The 15935-nt window shown below is 37.4% G+C and overlaps 1 protein-coding gene across 4 annotated transcripts in view; it reads left to right on the top strand.

Annotated features, from left to right (window-relative positions):
- GEMIN5 (gem nuclear organelle associated protein 5) overlaps positions 1-15935 on the top strand; it is a 39643-nt gene that overhangs the window by 2828 nt on the left and 20880 nt on the right. For 2 of the 4 annotated variants that reach the window (XM_055430575.2, XM_055430576.2), the window contains exons 4-13: positions 2686-2837; positions 3043-3159; positions 3285-3417; positions 3992-4157; positions 5014-5226; positions 6040-6125; positions 10710-10792; positions 12081-12214; positions 13457-13530; positions 14242-14423. In XM_055430575.2, the coding sequence (XP_055286550.2) occupies positions 2686-2837; positions 3043-3159; positions 3285-3417; positions 3992-4157; positions 5014-5226; positions 6040-6125; positions 10710-10792; positions 12081-12214; positions 13457-13530; positions 14242-14423 (1340 nt within the window). Of the gene's footprint in view, positions 1-2685; positions 2838-3039; positions 3160-3284; positions 3418-3991; positions 4158-5013; positions 5227-6039; positions 6126-10709; positions 10793-12080; positions 12215-13456; positions 13531-14241; positions 14424-15935 lie in introns of all 4 variants that reach the window. The other 2 variants (XM_055430573.2, XM_055430574.2) reach the window with 1 other exon arrangement.

A 15935-nucleotide genomic window follows, 5' to 3' on the forward strand; every position in this document is an offset into this window, starting at 1 on the left:
AGATATGAAGCCAGAGGAGGTATACGGGGGTCAAGGGAGCATTAAATGGAAGATAACAAAGGCATGTTTCTATGCTGATGGAAATGAGGCAGAAGAGGGGGAGTCTGTTGCAGGGGTAAACAGGGATGAATACAGGAGTGATAATGAGAAGTCAGGAGGGAATTGACTCCAGATCACAAGTAAAAGGAACCAGCTGAGAATGTGGAAATAGGTGTAAGTAGTTTCACAGATGGGAGAAGGCAATGGCACCCCACTCCAGTACTCTTGCCTGGAAAATCCCATGGACGGAGGAGCCTAGGAGGCTTCAGTCCATGGGGTCCCGAAGAGTCGGACACGACTCAGCGACTTCACTTTCACTTTTCACTTGCATGCATTGGAGAGGGAAATGGCAACCCACTCCAGTCTTCTTGCTTGGAGAATCCCAGGGATGGCGGAGCCTTGTAGGCTGCCATCTATGGGGTCTCACAGAGTCGGACACGACTGAAGTGACTTAGCAGCAGCAGCAGCAGTTTCACAGATCTGCTTGGAAGAGAAGGGTGTTTCATTCTGATGGCTTCTGATTTTTTGTGAGGCACAAGTCAAGTTCAGAGCGGGGCAGGAGCTGGATGCAGGAAGAAGGTATGAAAAGAGTCATCTCAGAGAACAGGAAAATGAACTTTCTGATGGAAATTGCAGGTCCCGTGGTCCTGGTTGAGTGCTAAGCCTAGGATCATGATCATGAATTTTAAGTAAACTACTCAAACTGATTGAGAAAGGAGGTGGTTGGATTCAACCATGTTTGGGGTTTTGTGGAGTAAATACCCCTGAGAAAAAAGGGGGAACAAAGGAGATAAGGATTTTATTTAAGGAGTGTTTATAATGATGGATCATGAATCAGCTCTGCATGCGGGGATGAACAGGAAGACAGGTATGCGTGAGTAACACTGAAAATGGAAAGGGTCTGTGATTGGAGATCTCCATGAAATGGGAGCATTGTGGTGAGAGTACAAGAGACAGAGCAGAAAGGGTGGTAGGCAGAGGTCTCAGTCAGTCAGTCAGTCAGTCAGTCCAGTCGCTCAGTCGTGTCCGACTCTCCGCGACCCCATGAATCACAGCACGCCAGGCCTCCCTGTCCATCACCAACTCCAGGAGTTCACTCAAACTCATGTCCACAGAGTCAGTGATGCCATCCAGCCATCTCATTCTCCGTTGTCCCCTTCTCCTCCCGTCCCCAACCTTTCCCAGCATCAGAGTCTTTTCCAGTTAGTCAACTCGCCGCATGAGGTGGCCAAAGTATTGCAGTTTTAGAGAAGGGTAAATCAAACTGACCTTGAAAGATGAGCAGAAATTCACAAGAAGAGATAAGTCTTTCAAACAGTCAAACAGGATTGAATCAAAATGATTTGTTTTTAAATGTTCTTCAAAACAGTGATTAGTCCCTGAAGTATTGATTGAAATTGCAAAATAGCTTGGTCACATGTCTGTTGTTAGGTTATATTACTTGATGGTTTTCAAAGTCTGTATCTTCAAAGATTTGATATATTCTATGATTTTATTTTTTTAAATAAAGTTGTAATTGGGAAAGAATTTTTTTTTAATAAAAAGAGAAATAAAGCTGTAGGATTATCTAGTATACAGGAAAACAGATATGCCCACTTTGGAGACCACTTTTGCACTTTCTAGTAAAGCAAAAATGTGACTAACATTCTGGCAGTTCTGTTACTAGGCATCAAACCTGACACTGTCTTAAGTGTGTGATAAGATTATTAATTAAGATTATTGTATATTTTATAATCTTATAATAGCAAAATTATTAATAGCATTTTATGTTTGTAATAGTAAAAAAAGAGTCTTTCAAAAGGAAAATGAGTAACTAAACTTGAAGTATATTCATACAGTGGAGTACTGTGCAATAGTATAAATGACTGATCAGGGCCTAGAGTTACATGTGTCAACATGGATGACTCACAAAAAGAATGAGTGGAAAAAAGCTACAGAAAAATAAACGTTACCATTTATATGAAACTTTTAAATGCAGAAAGCAATTTTGTATCTCATTTAGGAGTATGTACAAAGGAAGTCTAGAACTGATGTAACACAAGATTCAGGAATAGCAGTTTACCTCTGTGGAAGAGAGGGAGAAAAATTTGATTGGGATGAGATATACAGAGGATTTCAACTGTACTGCAAAGTTTTTTCTTTCCCTTAAGCTAGAGAGTAGATATTTCTTTATTGTGTCTGAAATACTTCATCATTTAAAGAGAAAAAACTATTAGAATTTCTCAATTTCTTCTAAATTAAAAAAAAAAAAGACAGTCTTGAAATACCCAGATCTACAGGTTAGAATTCTGCAGCTTTTGTTAGAAAAGTAAGATCACTTGTAAAAAGATATTTTTAGTGTATTAGGACAAATTCATTTCCAATTAGGGGGATTGCTGGCCCCTTTCACAAGCATGCTCTGCTGTCGACCTTCATGCTGGGCAACATGTATAATATAACATAGTACCAGGAACTTGATCATTTGATCAAAATATAAAATAAGTATACTTTGGAAAAAGGACAGAACAAAATTATTCCTTGCTCTCTTTCCTCCCTCCCCCCTATGCACTCAACTTGTAGAAATGCACAATAACTCCTAAGTCAAAAGTTTCCTAGAAAGACAGCCTATCTGTATTTTTCAGCAATATTTCTAACCTTGTTTTTTAGCTACAAGGATGGCATAGTGGTTATAATTGACATCAGCAAGAAAGGAGAAGTTATGCACAGGCTTCGAGGCCACGATGATGAGATCCATTCCATAGCCTGGTGTCCCCTGTCGGGTGAAGACTGTTTATCCATAAATCAAGAGGAAAATTCAGGTAGAGATGATTTGAGAGGGTTCAGTACTCTTTAGACCCAAAGAACCAAGTGAGTAGAATAGTGTCATTTGAATTACATTTAAAACTAGATTTTACAATCAAATCCATGAAAATGATAGTTACAGGAACCCTTGCAAACTAGTTTTTTCTTTAATTGCATTTTTAATGCGAATTAAAAACAAAAGTACCATCTCTATCCTAGAAGAACCTGAAATTCCCAACGGGAAAGTTATAGCACAAACTCCAGTAACAAAAGGCTGCTACTTAGCCACTGGGAGCAAAGACCAGACCATTCGGATCTGGAGCTGCTCTAGAGGCCGAGGTAAGACTTAATATTCGACATTTCCCTTGTGATATAACTTCTATCTATCCAGAAAAAGGTTTTTTACTGTCTTGTTATCCTGAGTGTGTGTCTTGACTGTCCATGGAACTTCTTTTAATCTGCAGGGGTGATGACTTTGAAATTGCCCTTTCTTAAAAGAAGAGGAGGGGGTGTAGACCCAACTGTTAAAGAGCGCCTTTGGTTGACACTCCATTGGCCCAAGGATCACCCAACTCAGCTGGTATCCAGCTGTTTTGGGTAAGTTTTTTTTTTTTTTGGTCATGCTCTCTAACACACTTTGTTTTCCTCTCTAGTCTCAGGAATTCCTAGGCTTCTCTTTCTAGACACAGAAGATGGAGACAGCAGTGGCTAAGAGGCCCATTATATTAATATATAATAGTAGCCCATTCTATTATAATGGGCCATTTGTAATGGAAAAGTCATGGAATTAAAGCTATTAGGAAAATCTGTTCAGAAGGTAGTCTAGTACATTTGCATGGTTCAAAAAGAATGAAAGAATATAATAAAGCTCCTTTTTAAAAATTGTAGCCACACCACATAGCTTGCAGGATCTCAGTTCCCTGACCAAATCAGGCAACTGCAGCAAAAGCAGAGTCCTAACCACTAGACCACCAGTGAACTCCAGAGCTCCCTTTCCACCTCTGTCTTCTCTGCTTGGTTCTCCTTGCCATAGGCAATAATTTCTTTTGTTTTTGCGTCTGTTTTAGAATATGTAATTTGTCTCTCCTTAAAGGAACAATAATTCAGAAAGTATTTTGCAGCTGAGGGCCCACACTCTGGCCCCAAACCACTACTTGTTTTTCCTTCACAGAGGTGAACTGCTGCTATGGGATCTCACTCAGTCTTGGAGACGGAAATATACCCTCTTTAGTGGTTCATCAGAAGGGCAAAATCATTCAAGGATTGTGTTTAATTTATGTCCTCTGCAAACTGAAGATGACAAACAGCTGCTGCTTTCCATATCAATGGACAGAGATGTAAGAACAGCTTATTTTGCATTCAACACTGCAGAGTGGTGATTTATGACTTGGATAGGATTAGAGGACTTTTTAGAACTATCATCAGTTCTCACACCTCACCTCATCCCCAGGTTCCAATTTCAAAGTTACTATTTCTGATTGGCATTAAAAACATTAACAGTAGAGAAGTAAAGGGAACGGGAGGAACAACCAAGGTGTCTTTTTGTTAAAGCAGATACGACAAGGAAGAGATGTGTGCATGGAAGGACGTGAGAGGTCATCATGATTTAGCTTTAAAATATCCTTGTCTACAGTGTAGGTAGCAGAATCATCTGCTCTTGGCAGAGTCTCTGTAAGAGAGATTTAGCTTCATCTGAGGAACCTTACTGTTTTACAATAAGCAAAGCTTGTTTGATAGACTTTGTTTTCTCCCAAGTCACTGTGTTAATAAACAAGTGAAGATTAAATATCATATCTTCTTCCAATGGATATGATAACATATTTTGCTTTTTGAGATAAACTCTGATTCTTCCACTGTCCTGAGACCGTCATCTTTTTTCTTTACTTTTTCTTTTTTTGAGTTTACCAAATGAGATTATCAGTGCTGTAAAATTGTGGAAAGACCACTGAACTCTGGGAAATAGGAAGCCTGAGTTCTAGTGTATTGTGCGCCTTCAATTCACTTGGCATCTTAGGGAATAAATGTATTCCAAGATCCCTTTGAGCTCTACAATTTACTACTTTTTTTTTCTAATTCCTACTGGAATAGTTAAGTTACATTCTCCTGCTGCACTCATTGAGCCCATTCTGTCTGAAATGTTGTTTTTCCTGTTTCTCTGATCTTCTTAAAGACCCTAACCCTTAACCTTTTCAGGTAAAATGTTGGGACATGGCCACTCTGGAGTGCTGCTGGACCCTGCCTTCCCTCGGTGGGTTTGCCTATAGTCTGGCTTTCTCTCCTGTGGACACAGGCTGCTTAGCGATAGGCGTCGGGGATGGCATGATCCGCGTATGGAATACACTCTCCATAAAGAACAACTATGATGTGAAAATTTTTTGGCAAGGTGTCAAGTCCAAGGTTACAGCGGTAAGGATGCTTTCTTTGAACTTGCCATGCACTGATTTCAAATAACTAATTCTCTCTTAGAGAATACCTATTCACACAAATGAACTCTATAGGGAATTCACACTTCTTCAAGAGTATTTTTGATGCAATTTGAAACTGGGAAAGCACAGAGACCCTCCCTAACCAAACTCATTACCTCCTAATTCAGAAATTTAGCTTTGTTTGTAAAATTACATTTTTATTCAAGTCACCCTATTTTCTAATAGTAAGAAATTTAAAATAACCTGGATGTGCGTGCATTCATAGGAAGTACATTAAATTATAATATAACCACGTAAGGAATAATAATGTTTGTGATTTAAAAAAACCCACGGTACAGAAGTGTAGAAAGCAAAAATGTTTTCTTTTCCACCCTTGACTCCATTCTCCCGCTTCCATAATCCAAAGAACCACTGTTGATATATCTTTCCAAGCTTTGTTAATTAATAATAGAATCATATTTTCTAAATTGTTCTGGAATCTTTTACTCCCCACCCAACAATGTATCATGCACATCATTTAAACATTTGATCCTATTTTTATTTTTCAATTATATATAAAGTTTACTCACAAAAAATTTCTAGAAAGATACAGAACTGGCAGCGGGGTGTTTTGGATGGTGAAGTTACAGGTGACTTTATTTTTAATACTATTTCTCTTTTAAATAATGAGAATTTGTTACTTTTAAAATTACAAAATTAAAATTACCAAGAGAAAGAAAATTTTCCAGTTGAACACTGAAGTATAACCTAATGAGTCCCTTAACGGTGCCCCTTTCTTTATACTTCCTTGCAGCTGTGCTGGCACCCGACCAAGGAAGGCTGCTTAGCTTTTGGAACTGACGATGGAAAAGTGGGATTGTACGACACCTACTCCAACAAGTAAGAAACAGATGATCTTTATTTAGCCCATTGACCAAAATGTTAGTGAGTTCATTTTGAGTTCATAGACCCGGATGTTTATCACAGTAAGACTGGGACGCATCTTTAAGATTCTGACTCTTGAGACTGGGGCTTAGAACTCAGAATTTTATTTTTAAAACATTTTTTCAGGTGATAGTGATGGTTCAGCCCATCTGACCTGTAAACACCACTGAAGTTGTTTTTTTTTCCCCCCAGGAAAAAATTAGCTTTTGTTTTCCCTCAACATTTTTTTTTACAAAAGTTTTCAGGCATCTAAGAATGTTGTCATACACAGGGGCTTCCCTGGTGGCTCAGATGGTAAAGGATCTGCTTGCAATGCAGGAGACCCAGGTTTGATCCCTGAATTGGGAAGATCCCCTGGAGAACGGAATGGCTACCCACTATAATATTTGGACAGATGAGCATGGTGGACTAGAAGCATGGTGGGTTGCAAAGAGTCAGACACAACTGAGCAACTGATATTTATATGGGCTTCCCTGGTGGCTCAGACCATAAAGAATCTGCCTTCAATGTGGGAGACCTGGGTTTGATTCCTGGTTGGGAAGATCCCCTGGAGAAGGAAATGGCTACCAATCCAGTATTGTTGAGTGTAGAATATGGACAGAGGAGCCTGGCGGGCTGCAGTCCATGGGGTCACAAAGAGTCAGACAGACTGAGTGGCTAACACTTTCACTTTCAAGAATGTTAAAAGTTTGGAATAAAGAACATCTCTGTATGTTCTATCTTGAATTACCAGTTGTTAACATTTTGCCATACTTTTGGTACACTTAACAAAAATTAGCAGTAATCCATAATATGATGTAGTATCCTGTGTGTATACAAATTTCCTCAATTGCGCCAAAAATGTTTTTCTAGCAATTTTTTTTCAAACCTTTTTTCAATCAGGGGTCACACATTATATTTTTTTATGTCTCTTTAGTCTCTTATTATAGACTAGTCCCCCACTTCTTTCCATAACATTGCCTTTTCAATTTGAAGATTCTAGATAAGTTGTCTTCTAGCATATTCTACATTTTGGACTTGTCTAGTTAATTCTTTGTGGTAACTTGTAATTCAGTGTACTCTTTCCTGTGTCTCCTATATTCCTTGTCTCCCCTGTATTGCCTGTAAACTTTCTAGAACAGCACTGTCTTTAGTCACAGGTGGCTACTTAAGGGTGCTGAGTGTAGAACACACTTGAGAGTTCAAAAAAGAAAAGAATGTAAGATGCCTCAATATTTATTTTAGTTATATTTTAAAAGGTAATACTTTTTATATACTGAGCTAATTCCTAAAATTGAATTTCACTTGTTTCTGATACTTCTGTTAACATGGCTACTAGAAAGCTTTAAGTTGCAGACAGGGCTTGTATTTATGCCTAACAGTATAAATCTACTGGACACAGCTATTCTGAGTGCTTGATTAGATTCCAAACCTGCACTGTTCAGTTTGGTTGCCACTGGCCATGTGTGGCTACTTATGCTTAAAGTAGTTAAAATTAAATTAGAGATTGAGTTCCTAGCACATGTGCCACATTGCCAGTGCTAAGGGCTATTTTATTGGACAGTACTGTTCTAGGCCAGGGATTAGAGAATTGTGGCCCATGAGCTAAGAAAGTACTTAGTCGCTCAGTTGTGTCTGACTCTTTGCGATCCCATGAACTGTAGCCTGCCAGACTCCTCTGACCATGGGATTTCGCAGGCAAGAATACTGAAGTGGGTTGCCATTTCCTCCTCCAAGGGATCTTCCCAACCCAGGGATGAAACCCAGGTCTCCTGTATTGCAGGCAGCTTCTTTACCGTCTGAGCCACCAGGGAAGCCCATGAGTTAAGAATAGTTTTATCTTTTAAAAATCAATGAAAAAGAATCAAGAATATTTCACAATATGTGAAAAGTAAATAAAATTCAAGTTTCTCTGTCCGTAAAGTTTTATTAGAGCCCTGCCACACTCATTTCATTACATCTTACCTGAGGCTGCTTGTGTGATACACAGCAAAGTGAATGGATTGTGACAAAAATTGTGACTTCAGACTCACAAAGTCTGAAGCACTGACTACCTGGCCCTTTACAGAAAAAGTTTGCCTACTCCTGTTCTAGATCATTTGCACCTAAGTGAGAATCATTCATTATACTGCAGAGCTAACCTTTTCATGAGCCAATTCTTTAAGTACTTGTGTATAACTTGTTGTTTATTGTTTAATCACTAAGTCATATCTGACTTTTTGCAACCCTATGGCAACCCACTCCAGTGTTCTTGCCTGGAGAATCCCAGGGACGGGGGAGCCTGTTGGGCTGCCGTCTATGCGGTCACACAGAGTCGGACACGACTGAAGTGACTTAGCAGCAGCAGCAGCAGCATGGACTGTAGCCCACCAGGCTCCTCTTGGGATTTCCCAGGCAAGAATACTGAGTGGGTAGCCATTCCCTTCTCCAGGGGATCTTCCCAAGCCAGGGATCGAACCTATATCTCCTGCATTGGCAGGCAGATTCTTTACCAGTGAACCACCAGGGAAGATAACTTAGACACAGTTAACTGTTTTTCTCCATTTTTAATCTTATTTTTAAAAGGCTACACTATTTCAAAGAAGTACTTAATAAAATAAAATGATATATCAATTTAAATAGCTTTGTGTCAGTACAAAATTACTAATTCTAGTAAATTATTATCTTTTGGTTATTATAAGCTGAATATTCAAACTGATAGCAACAAAGGCATATAGTAGGAGGAAGGACATCACTGTAGATATATTGCTAGGTATTCAGCCAGAAACACTTATTCTATTTCCTTTAGCCAAAGAAAATTTGGTTTATTGTCTAGACTGATCATGATAAATGTGTCAGATACATGGAAATAAAGAAGTCAACAGCTCATTCAGTCACAGATACTGGAATTCTAAAATCACACAAACAGTATAGTATATGTTAAAAGTAATAACTGCACTGCCCTGTCTGGACACATCACATACCATTAATCAACCACAACCTCTAAAAAATACCCTGAAGAGCAAGGTTTCTTTTTTAAAAAATAAATAAAAATCAAAAACCTAAACTACCATATGACCCAGCAATTTCACTCTTCAAGATATATCTGGAAAAAAAAAAAACACTCATTCTAAAAGATACATGCACCCCAATCTTCAGAGCAGCATTATTTACCATTGCCAAGGTACGGGAGGAACCTAAATGTCCATCAACAGATGAAAGGATAAAAAAGATGTATGTGTGTGTGTATGGATGTTCAGGACATTATGCTAAAAGTGAAATAAGTCAGACCGAAAAAGACAAATACTGTATGATATCACTTATATATGGACTCTAAAAAATACAACCAACTACTGAATATAACAAAAAAGAAGCAGACTCACAGATACATAGAATAAACTAGTGGTTACCAGTGCGGGGAGGGGTGTATTATAGAGATGGAGGAGGGAAAGGTATAAATTATTGGGTGTAAGGCTCAAGGGTGTATTGTATAACATGGGGAATATATCCAGCATTTTGTTATAACTAAATGGAAAATGGAGAAGGCAATGGCACCCCACTCCAGTACTCTTGCCTGGAAAATCCCATGGATGGAGGAGCCTGGTGGGCTGCAATCCATGGGGTCGCTAAGAGTTGAACACAACTGAGCAACTTCACTTTTACTTTTCCCTTTCATGCATCGAAGGAAATGGCAACCCATTCCAGTGTTCTTGCCTAGAGAATCCCAGGGACGGGGAGCCTGGTGGGCTTCCGTCTGTGGGGTCTCACAGAGTCAGACACAACTAAAGTGACTTAGCAGCAGCAGCAGCAAATAGAAAATAATCTTTAAAAATTGTAAAATATTAAAAAAATTTTTTAAATAAAAACCACTATTAGGTAGAAAGGATGGAAGAAATGAGTGTTTGTGAAGAATAAAAATACTAATCCAGAGAAAAAAAAACTTAAAATTTGGGAAGTTCCTGGCCGTCCAGTGGTTAGGACTGCACGCTGCTACTGCAGGAGACACAGATTCAATCCTTGGTCCAGGATCCTACAAGCTGCTTAGAACAGCCAAAAATAAATAAATTGAGCCTTAGTTTGAGAATGTGATGTTAATGACAGGGTAAGCCAAAAATGATTCTAGTCTTTTACTTGAATATAAGGTGGAGATATTTGCATAGTGATAATATATGCTTAGTAGTAACCTTAGTTCTGGGCTGAACAGTTTGCATTTTCTGTCTTGCTATCAAGTTGTGATAGCCTTTAATTTTGTATATAACTGCAGTAATATTAGAATATCTGACATTTAAGTGAAGTGAGAAACTCAGGGATAGGGAAAATGACCCTAAACTGGCCAGTTAAGAGATATTAATAAATTTTTTCTAGGTAAAGTATGTTTGGGACTTATTTTTTAGTTGCTGTTATTACATGGTATATTATTTAAATGTTTGCTTCTTTACAATCAGTTGTTTGGAGAAGGGTACTGTTATTTTTCTTTAGTATGAGAAACTAAGTTTGCAACAGGCAACTTTTTAAAAAAAGATGGTCTGTTTTCCACTGTACCTTTTTAAATCTTTCTGTTATAATTTCCCTTCCCCCTAGACCTCCACAGATTTCCAGCACATATCACAAGAAGACTGTGTACTCGTTAGCCTGGGGACCACCAGTACCCGCCGTGGCACTCGGTAAGTATCTGAATCATTCTCTAACAAATATAAGAGTATTCTCTTCCATTTAATCCTAGGATATTCAACCTGGAAGAAGTCATAAACATTCTAGTGCAGTAACTCCTTATGCAGGCTGCTGTATCCCTGGGGTCCGTGAGGGCAGTTGTAACAGGTGATCAGTTAGAAACCATTCACCTAGAACAAGCCTCTCCAAATTTGGTCTCTCTGCGCTGAATTTTTTTATTGTGAATACAGTTATCTCATGCTAGGTCCTGATACCTAATCTAATAATTTTCACTAAAATTTGCTATCACCTTTTAATGCTATCAGAATTATAATGTTGGGAATTCCTTGGCAGTCCAGTGGTACAGACCCATGCTCTCACTGCCAAGTGCCCAGGTTCAGTCCCTGGCTGGGTAACTGGTAAGATCCCACAAGCCACTCGGTGTGGCCAAAAAGTAAACACTTCATTTTAAAAAAAATTTTAAAAAATTATAATGTTAATGATCATCTGTTTCAACCTACAGTTAAAGCAGCGTTAGAATTTCTCAGATGATCTCTTGTTGCCTGTGAATACATTCTGACCCTTTTCTAGCCCCTCAGTCTTGCCTTTCTTATTCCTACAATGGTAGGTCTTGCAGAATTTATAAACTGAACATGTTCAGCAAAATCTTTAGTAGTCTTTTCTTCAGCATCTATAGTAGAACATCTGTATATCTGCATAACTGCAGTGTAAAGCATCAGAACTCAAGCAGCACTGTAGTTGTAATTCATTCATTCATTTAGCAAATGCTGATCCTTGATTTGTGCCAAACAGTTCTACAGTAGTGAAAATAAAACTTGTCCTTACAAAAACCCATCAGAACCACTGTTTACTTCCTAAAATAAATAGGAAAGTTACTATAACACAAAAGAAATCATTGCTTTGAGAATAGCTTTTTACATTTAGTCATAGGAAGTCCTGCAGCTTCATATATTTAAATGCCAGACAGTACTTATTTCTATAAGAAAAGATAAATTCCCCAAAACTTTGAGAACATGTCTTCTGATCCCAGCTTTGGCACCCTTACTATTTTGAGTGGCAGAAGAATGTTTAAAGCAAACTATGTTGTATTATAAGAATTAATAAAGCTTTTTTACTTCTGCTCCCAACAACTGTGTTCAGATGCATACCCTGACTTTATTCCAGGCTATTAATGTAATTCTTTTAAAACATCTCATAGTATAATACTGTCATATTACAGCAACAAACAGTTAAGCTGGTGAAGTAGAAAACTGATAAGGGTTCTTTTCTTATTCCATGTAGGAGAAGGAGACAGACCTTCCCTCACTTTATACAGTTGTGGAGGAGAAGGGATTGTCTTACAGCACAACCCTTGGAAGCTTAGTGGAGAGGCCTTTGACATCAACAAACTCATCAGGGACACCAACTCAATCAAAGTAAGTTCTTGTGATTTGAAGTCTTCTCATGATCTCTTTCATCTTCTCATCTTGCATGATAAATGTCATTATGTGAGGTATCCATTATGCTGTCAGATTTCGGGCTTCTCTCAGTTGCAATGGCTATTTATTATAAACTTTCAGATCTTGAATATAAAACATCCTTTTCACACCTGCCACTTTCTCCAGAGGGAGGTGTTTTGTAAAAATTACTTTATAATATATTATCTAAGTACAACTATAAGGTATTTTGCTCAAAACAGAATTATCATTTTGGTTTTTTAGTGAAATAATTACAGATTTGTAGAAAAGCTGCAAAAGTAATACAAATAATTTCCTTATATCCTTCACCCAGATTTCCATGTTTAATCACATTTTCTTTACCATTATATCAATGTATCTGTATGCTAGAACTGTCTTTTTAAGTGAAACCATAAATGTTGAGTTTTCCTTACTCTTTCAAATGAGCATTTTTTACTTTTGCTCATTATTTTTGTATGGCTATTTTTAAAAATAATATTTAATCATAAATTGAATTATTTTTATTGGCTATATTCCTTCATGATTTAAATGTTATCTGAACATTCAACAATGAATAAAAGAGGCAAAACTCCTGTTCCTAACAAGCTTTTAGTTTTGTAAGACTTAAATAATATAGATCAGAAGTTCTATAAGGAATTTGGGCTGGAAATGGAAATTTAGAGTCCCTTTATATGAGTGGTAGCTAAATGTATGAGATGGTCTGTGGAGAGACAAGGAAAGAAGAGGGCCCAGGCAGCCTTGGGGAACAAAGGAACTGTTCTGTAATAAAACAGAAGAAGAGAAAAAAAAAATTCTGGAACAGAAACAGAAGAGATGGGAAGAGAAGAGGGGTGGTGTATATGACTTCTGTTAAGGAGCCGGCAGCCCCCATGTTAGCGAAGCCAGTGGACATGTTTCATGTCTTACTGTGGGATAAAAATCATTTTAGTTAAGTTCATTTCACAAGGTTAGACACTGCAGACATTTAGTATTCACTGGCCTATCTTTTGTCCCAGTTCGGAAATCATATTTAGAATACCTGTTCTTAGTAACTCTTTGGCAAATTATGTAGATTATTTATAAGAATGGCTGTGGTAATTAGAACATTTTTAAACCAGGATTTGGGTGTTTTTTTTTTCCCTCACACTGTCATCATTGATTTGTAAGCTGTGTGGCAAGAACAATGTTTTTAGTCGAGATTGGTTTGTTTTGCTTTTCTAGTACAAATTGCCTGTACACACAGAGATCAGCTGGAAAGCAGATGGCAAAATCATGGCTCTTGGCAATGAAGATGGGTATGTGTTTGTTTCTTTAAAAAAAAAAAAAACTTTGTAATTGCACATATATTTGATCACAAGCTAGTGCCATCTGTATGTTAGTTGGGAAAGCCTAGCTGTATTTGATATTCTGACTTATTCCTGATATCTTTAAATAACTCAGGAGCTCTCTGCATTATTAAGAACTGCAAAATAAGTTAAATATTTATAGCTCAAAGAGAATGTTTGTCTACTCTGTTTTGGCTGTAGTATGCTTCAAAGAATGCTCATCTCCAGAATTAAGTTCCCTAAATCTCCCTTCATTCTTTTTAAAGGAAAAAAAAAAGCAGAAATGCTTTTTAGGTCTTACTATATCCTTCCCAATGTTTGTTTTGTTTTGGTTTTCTAGGGTGTTTTGTTTTGATTTGCCCTTTCCAATGTTGATCACAGTAACTGGTTACTATTTCAGCCATTGGTTTATTAATTCTTCTTTTAGTTTTTCTCTGGTACCATTTATTATTTTTAAAGCATAATAAATACAGCTTTCCAGAGGTTGTTGAGATTTATTAAAGCTGTTGAAACAACTGCCTTTTGTACCTGATTTTTTGTAAGAGAGTAACCTCTGCAGTTTAGATACAGTTATCCTATTCCATTTCACCTTTCTTTGACTGATGGAATGAGGGCGATACCTGCTTGCACTGAACTGTAATTTGAGCATCCTTTCTTATCTTGGTGTGTTTCTTATTCCAGATCAATAGAAATATTCAAGGTTCCTAACTTGAAACTGATCTGCACTATCCAGCAGCATCATAAGCTTGTGAATACCATTAGCTGGCATCATGAGCATGGCAGCCAGCCAGAACTGAGCTATCTGATGGCCTCTGGGTCCAACAATGCAGTCATTTATGTGCACAACCTGCAGACTGTCATAGGTAACTTTGGTTTCTTTCCATACTGGGGTGGTACATGTGTTCAGCTACTTTTTGTTCCAATCTTTGTACCATTTTCCTTTCTTTTGGTATTAAACACTACTTTTACTATTTTTCTGCTCTCAAAAGTAATGTATTCACCTTATTTAAAACACAACAAAAATTTCAAACATGACAATACATGTTAACTTAGAAAGTGAAGTACCTCCCCTATTCCCAGCCCTCATTAATAAACATTGCTGTTTTCTCCAAATTTTCTAAAGTATAGTTATTGTCAAGTCACTCTCCAAAAGATGGTGCCAATTTATATTCCCTTCCAGTGTTTGAGCATTTGACACGTACAACACACATCCCATCCCCATGCATGACTGCGTCTAATTCTTACAATCCTGGGAGATATGTTTCATTATCTCCATTTTCCTAACTGAGGTTCAGAGGGGTTAGCTCACTTCCATGCATCCCACGGCTCATATATGATAGAGCCCAGATTCAGTCCCACACTGTCTGATTGCAGCATCTGCATGTGTTCTGGTAACTACTAGTCCCTGCCGAGCAGGTTGATCTTTTTCATATTTTCACACAACTTATTCCTTAACAAGTCTTAAACTTCTCTGAACTTCTTCAGCACCTAGAAGAAACAGTAAGTGGTGAGAAGAGCCTTTTTTTAATGTGAAAGAAGAAACAAACATAACCCATCTTCATTGCCAAGAGCTATAATTTTTGTTTTTTAATAAGCTTTTGTTTCTTTTGCCTGAAGAGACAAATCCAAAAAAATACTGCTATCATTTATGTCAGTGAGTTCCTTTCTAAGAGTTCTAAGGTTTCCAGTTTTACATTTAGGTCTTTAATCCATTGTGAGTTTATTTTTTTATATGGTGTGAAAAAATGTTTTAATCTCATTCTTTCACAGGTAGCTGTCCAGTTTTTCCAGCATCACTTACAGAAGTACATTAACTTAATTCTTAAAAGCAGTGCAGATCTTTGTCTACTGAAATACTATCATTCTGGTTTGTTTTTTATTTCATATCTACTGAATAACAGAAAAAGGGGAAAAATGACCAGGAAAAACTTCACTTTATTTTTATCTTCTTAAATAATTCACACTTAGAGGAAAGTTGCAAAATAGTATGAAGGACTACCATATATCTTTTCACAGATTCAACAGCTTATAACCTTTTGTCATATTTGCTTTGTGCTGTGGTGTATGTATTTTCCAAAGTGTTTGTGTTGCATGTGTCATGCCGCCATATTCCTTAATATTTGTGTATTTTGTAAGAATAATGATATTCCCTTATGTAACCACAATGCCATTATTATTCAGTTAATTTAATATAATAGTTTGATCTACCATGCTTATTCTAGTGTTGTCAGTTAATCCAATATTGTCCTTTATATCTCTCAAGCCTTTTTTGTTTTTTTCATCTTGATGTTTTTTTTTTTTAATACCAGCTGGTTATTTTGTAGATGTGTGTAGTTTGGTCTCATATATTCTTATGACTAGATTCAGGTCACACA

This window comes from Moschus berezovskii, chromosome 8, assembly GCF_049115385.1.
Source record: "Moschus berezovskii isolate FMDL1 chromosome 8, NW_MosBer_1.0, whole genome shotgun sequence".
NCBI lineage: Eukaryota > Metazoa > Chordata > Mammalia > Artiodactyla > Moschidae > Moschus > Moschus berezovskii.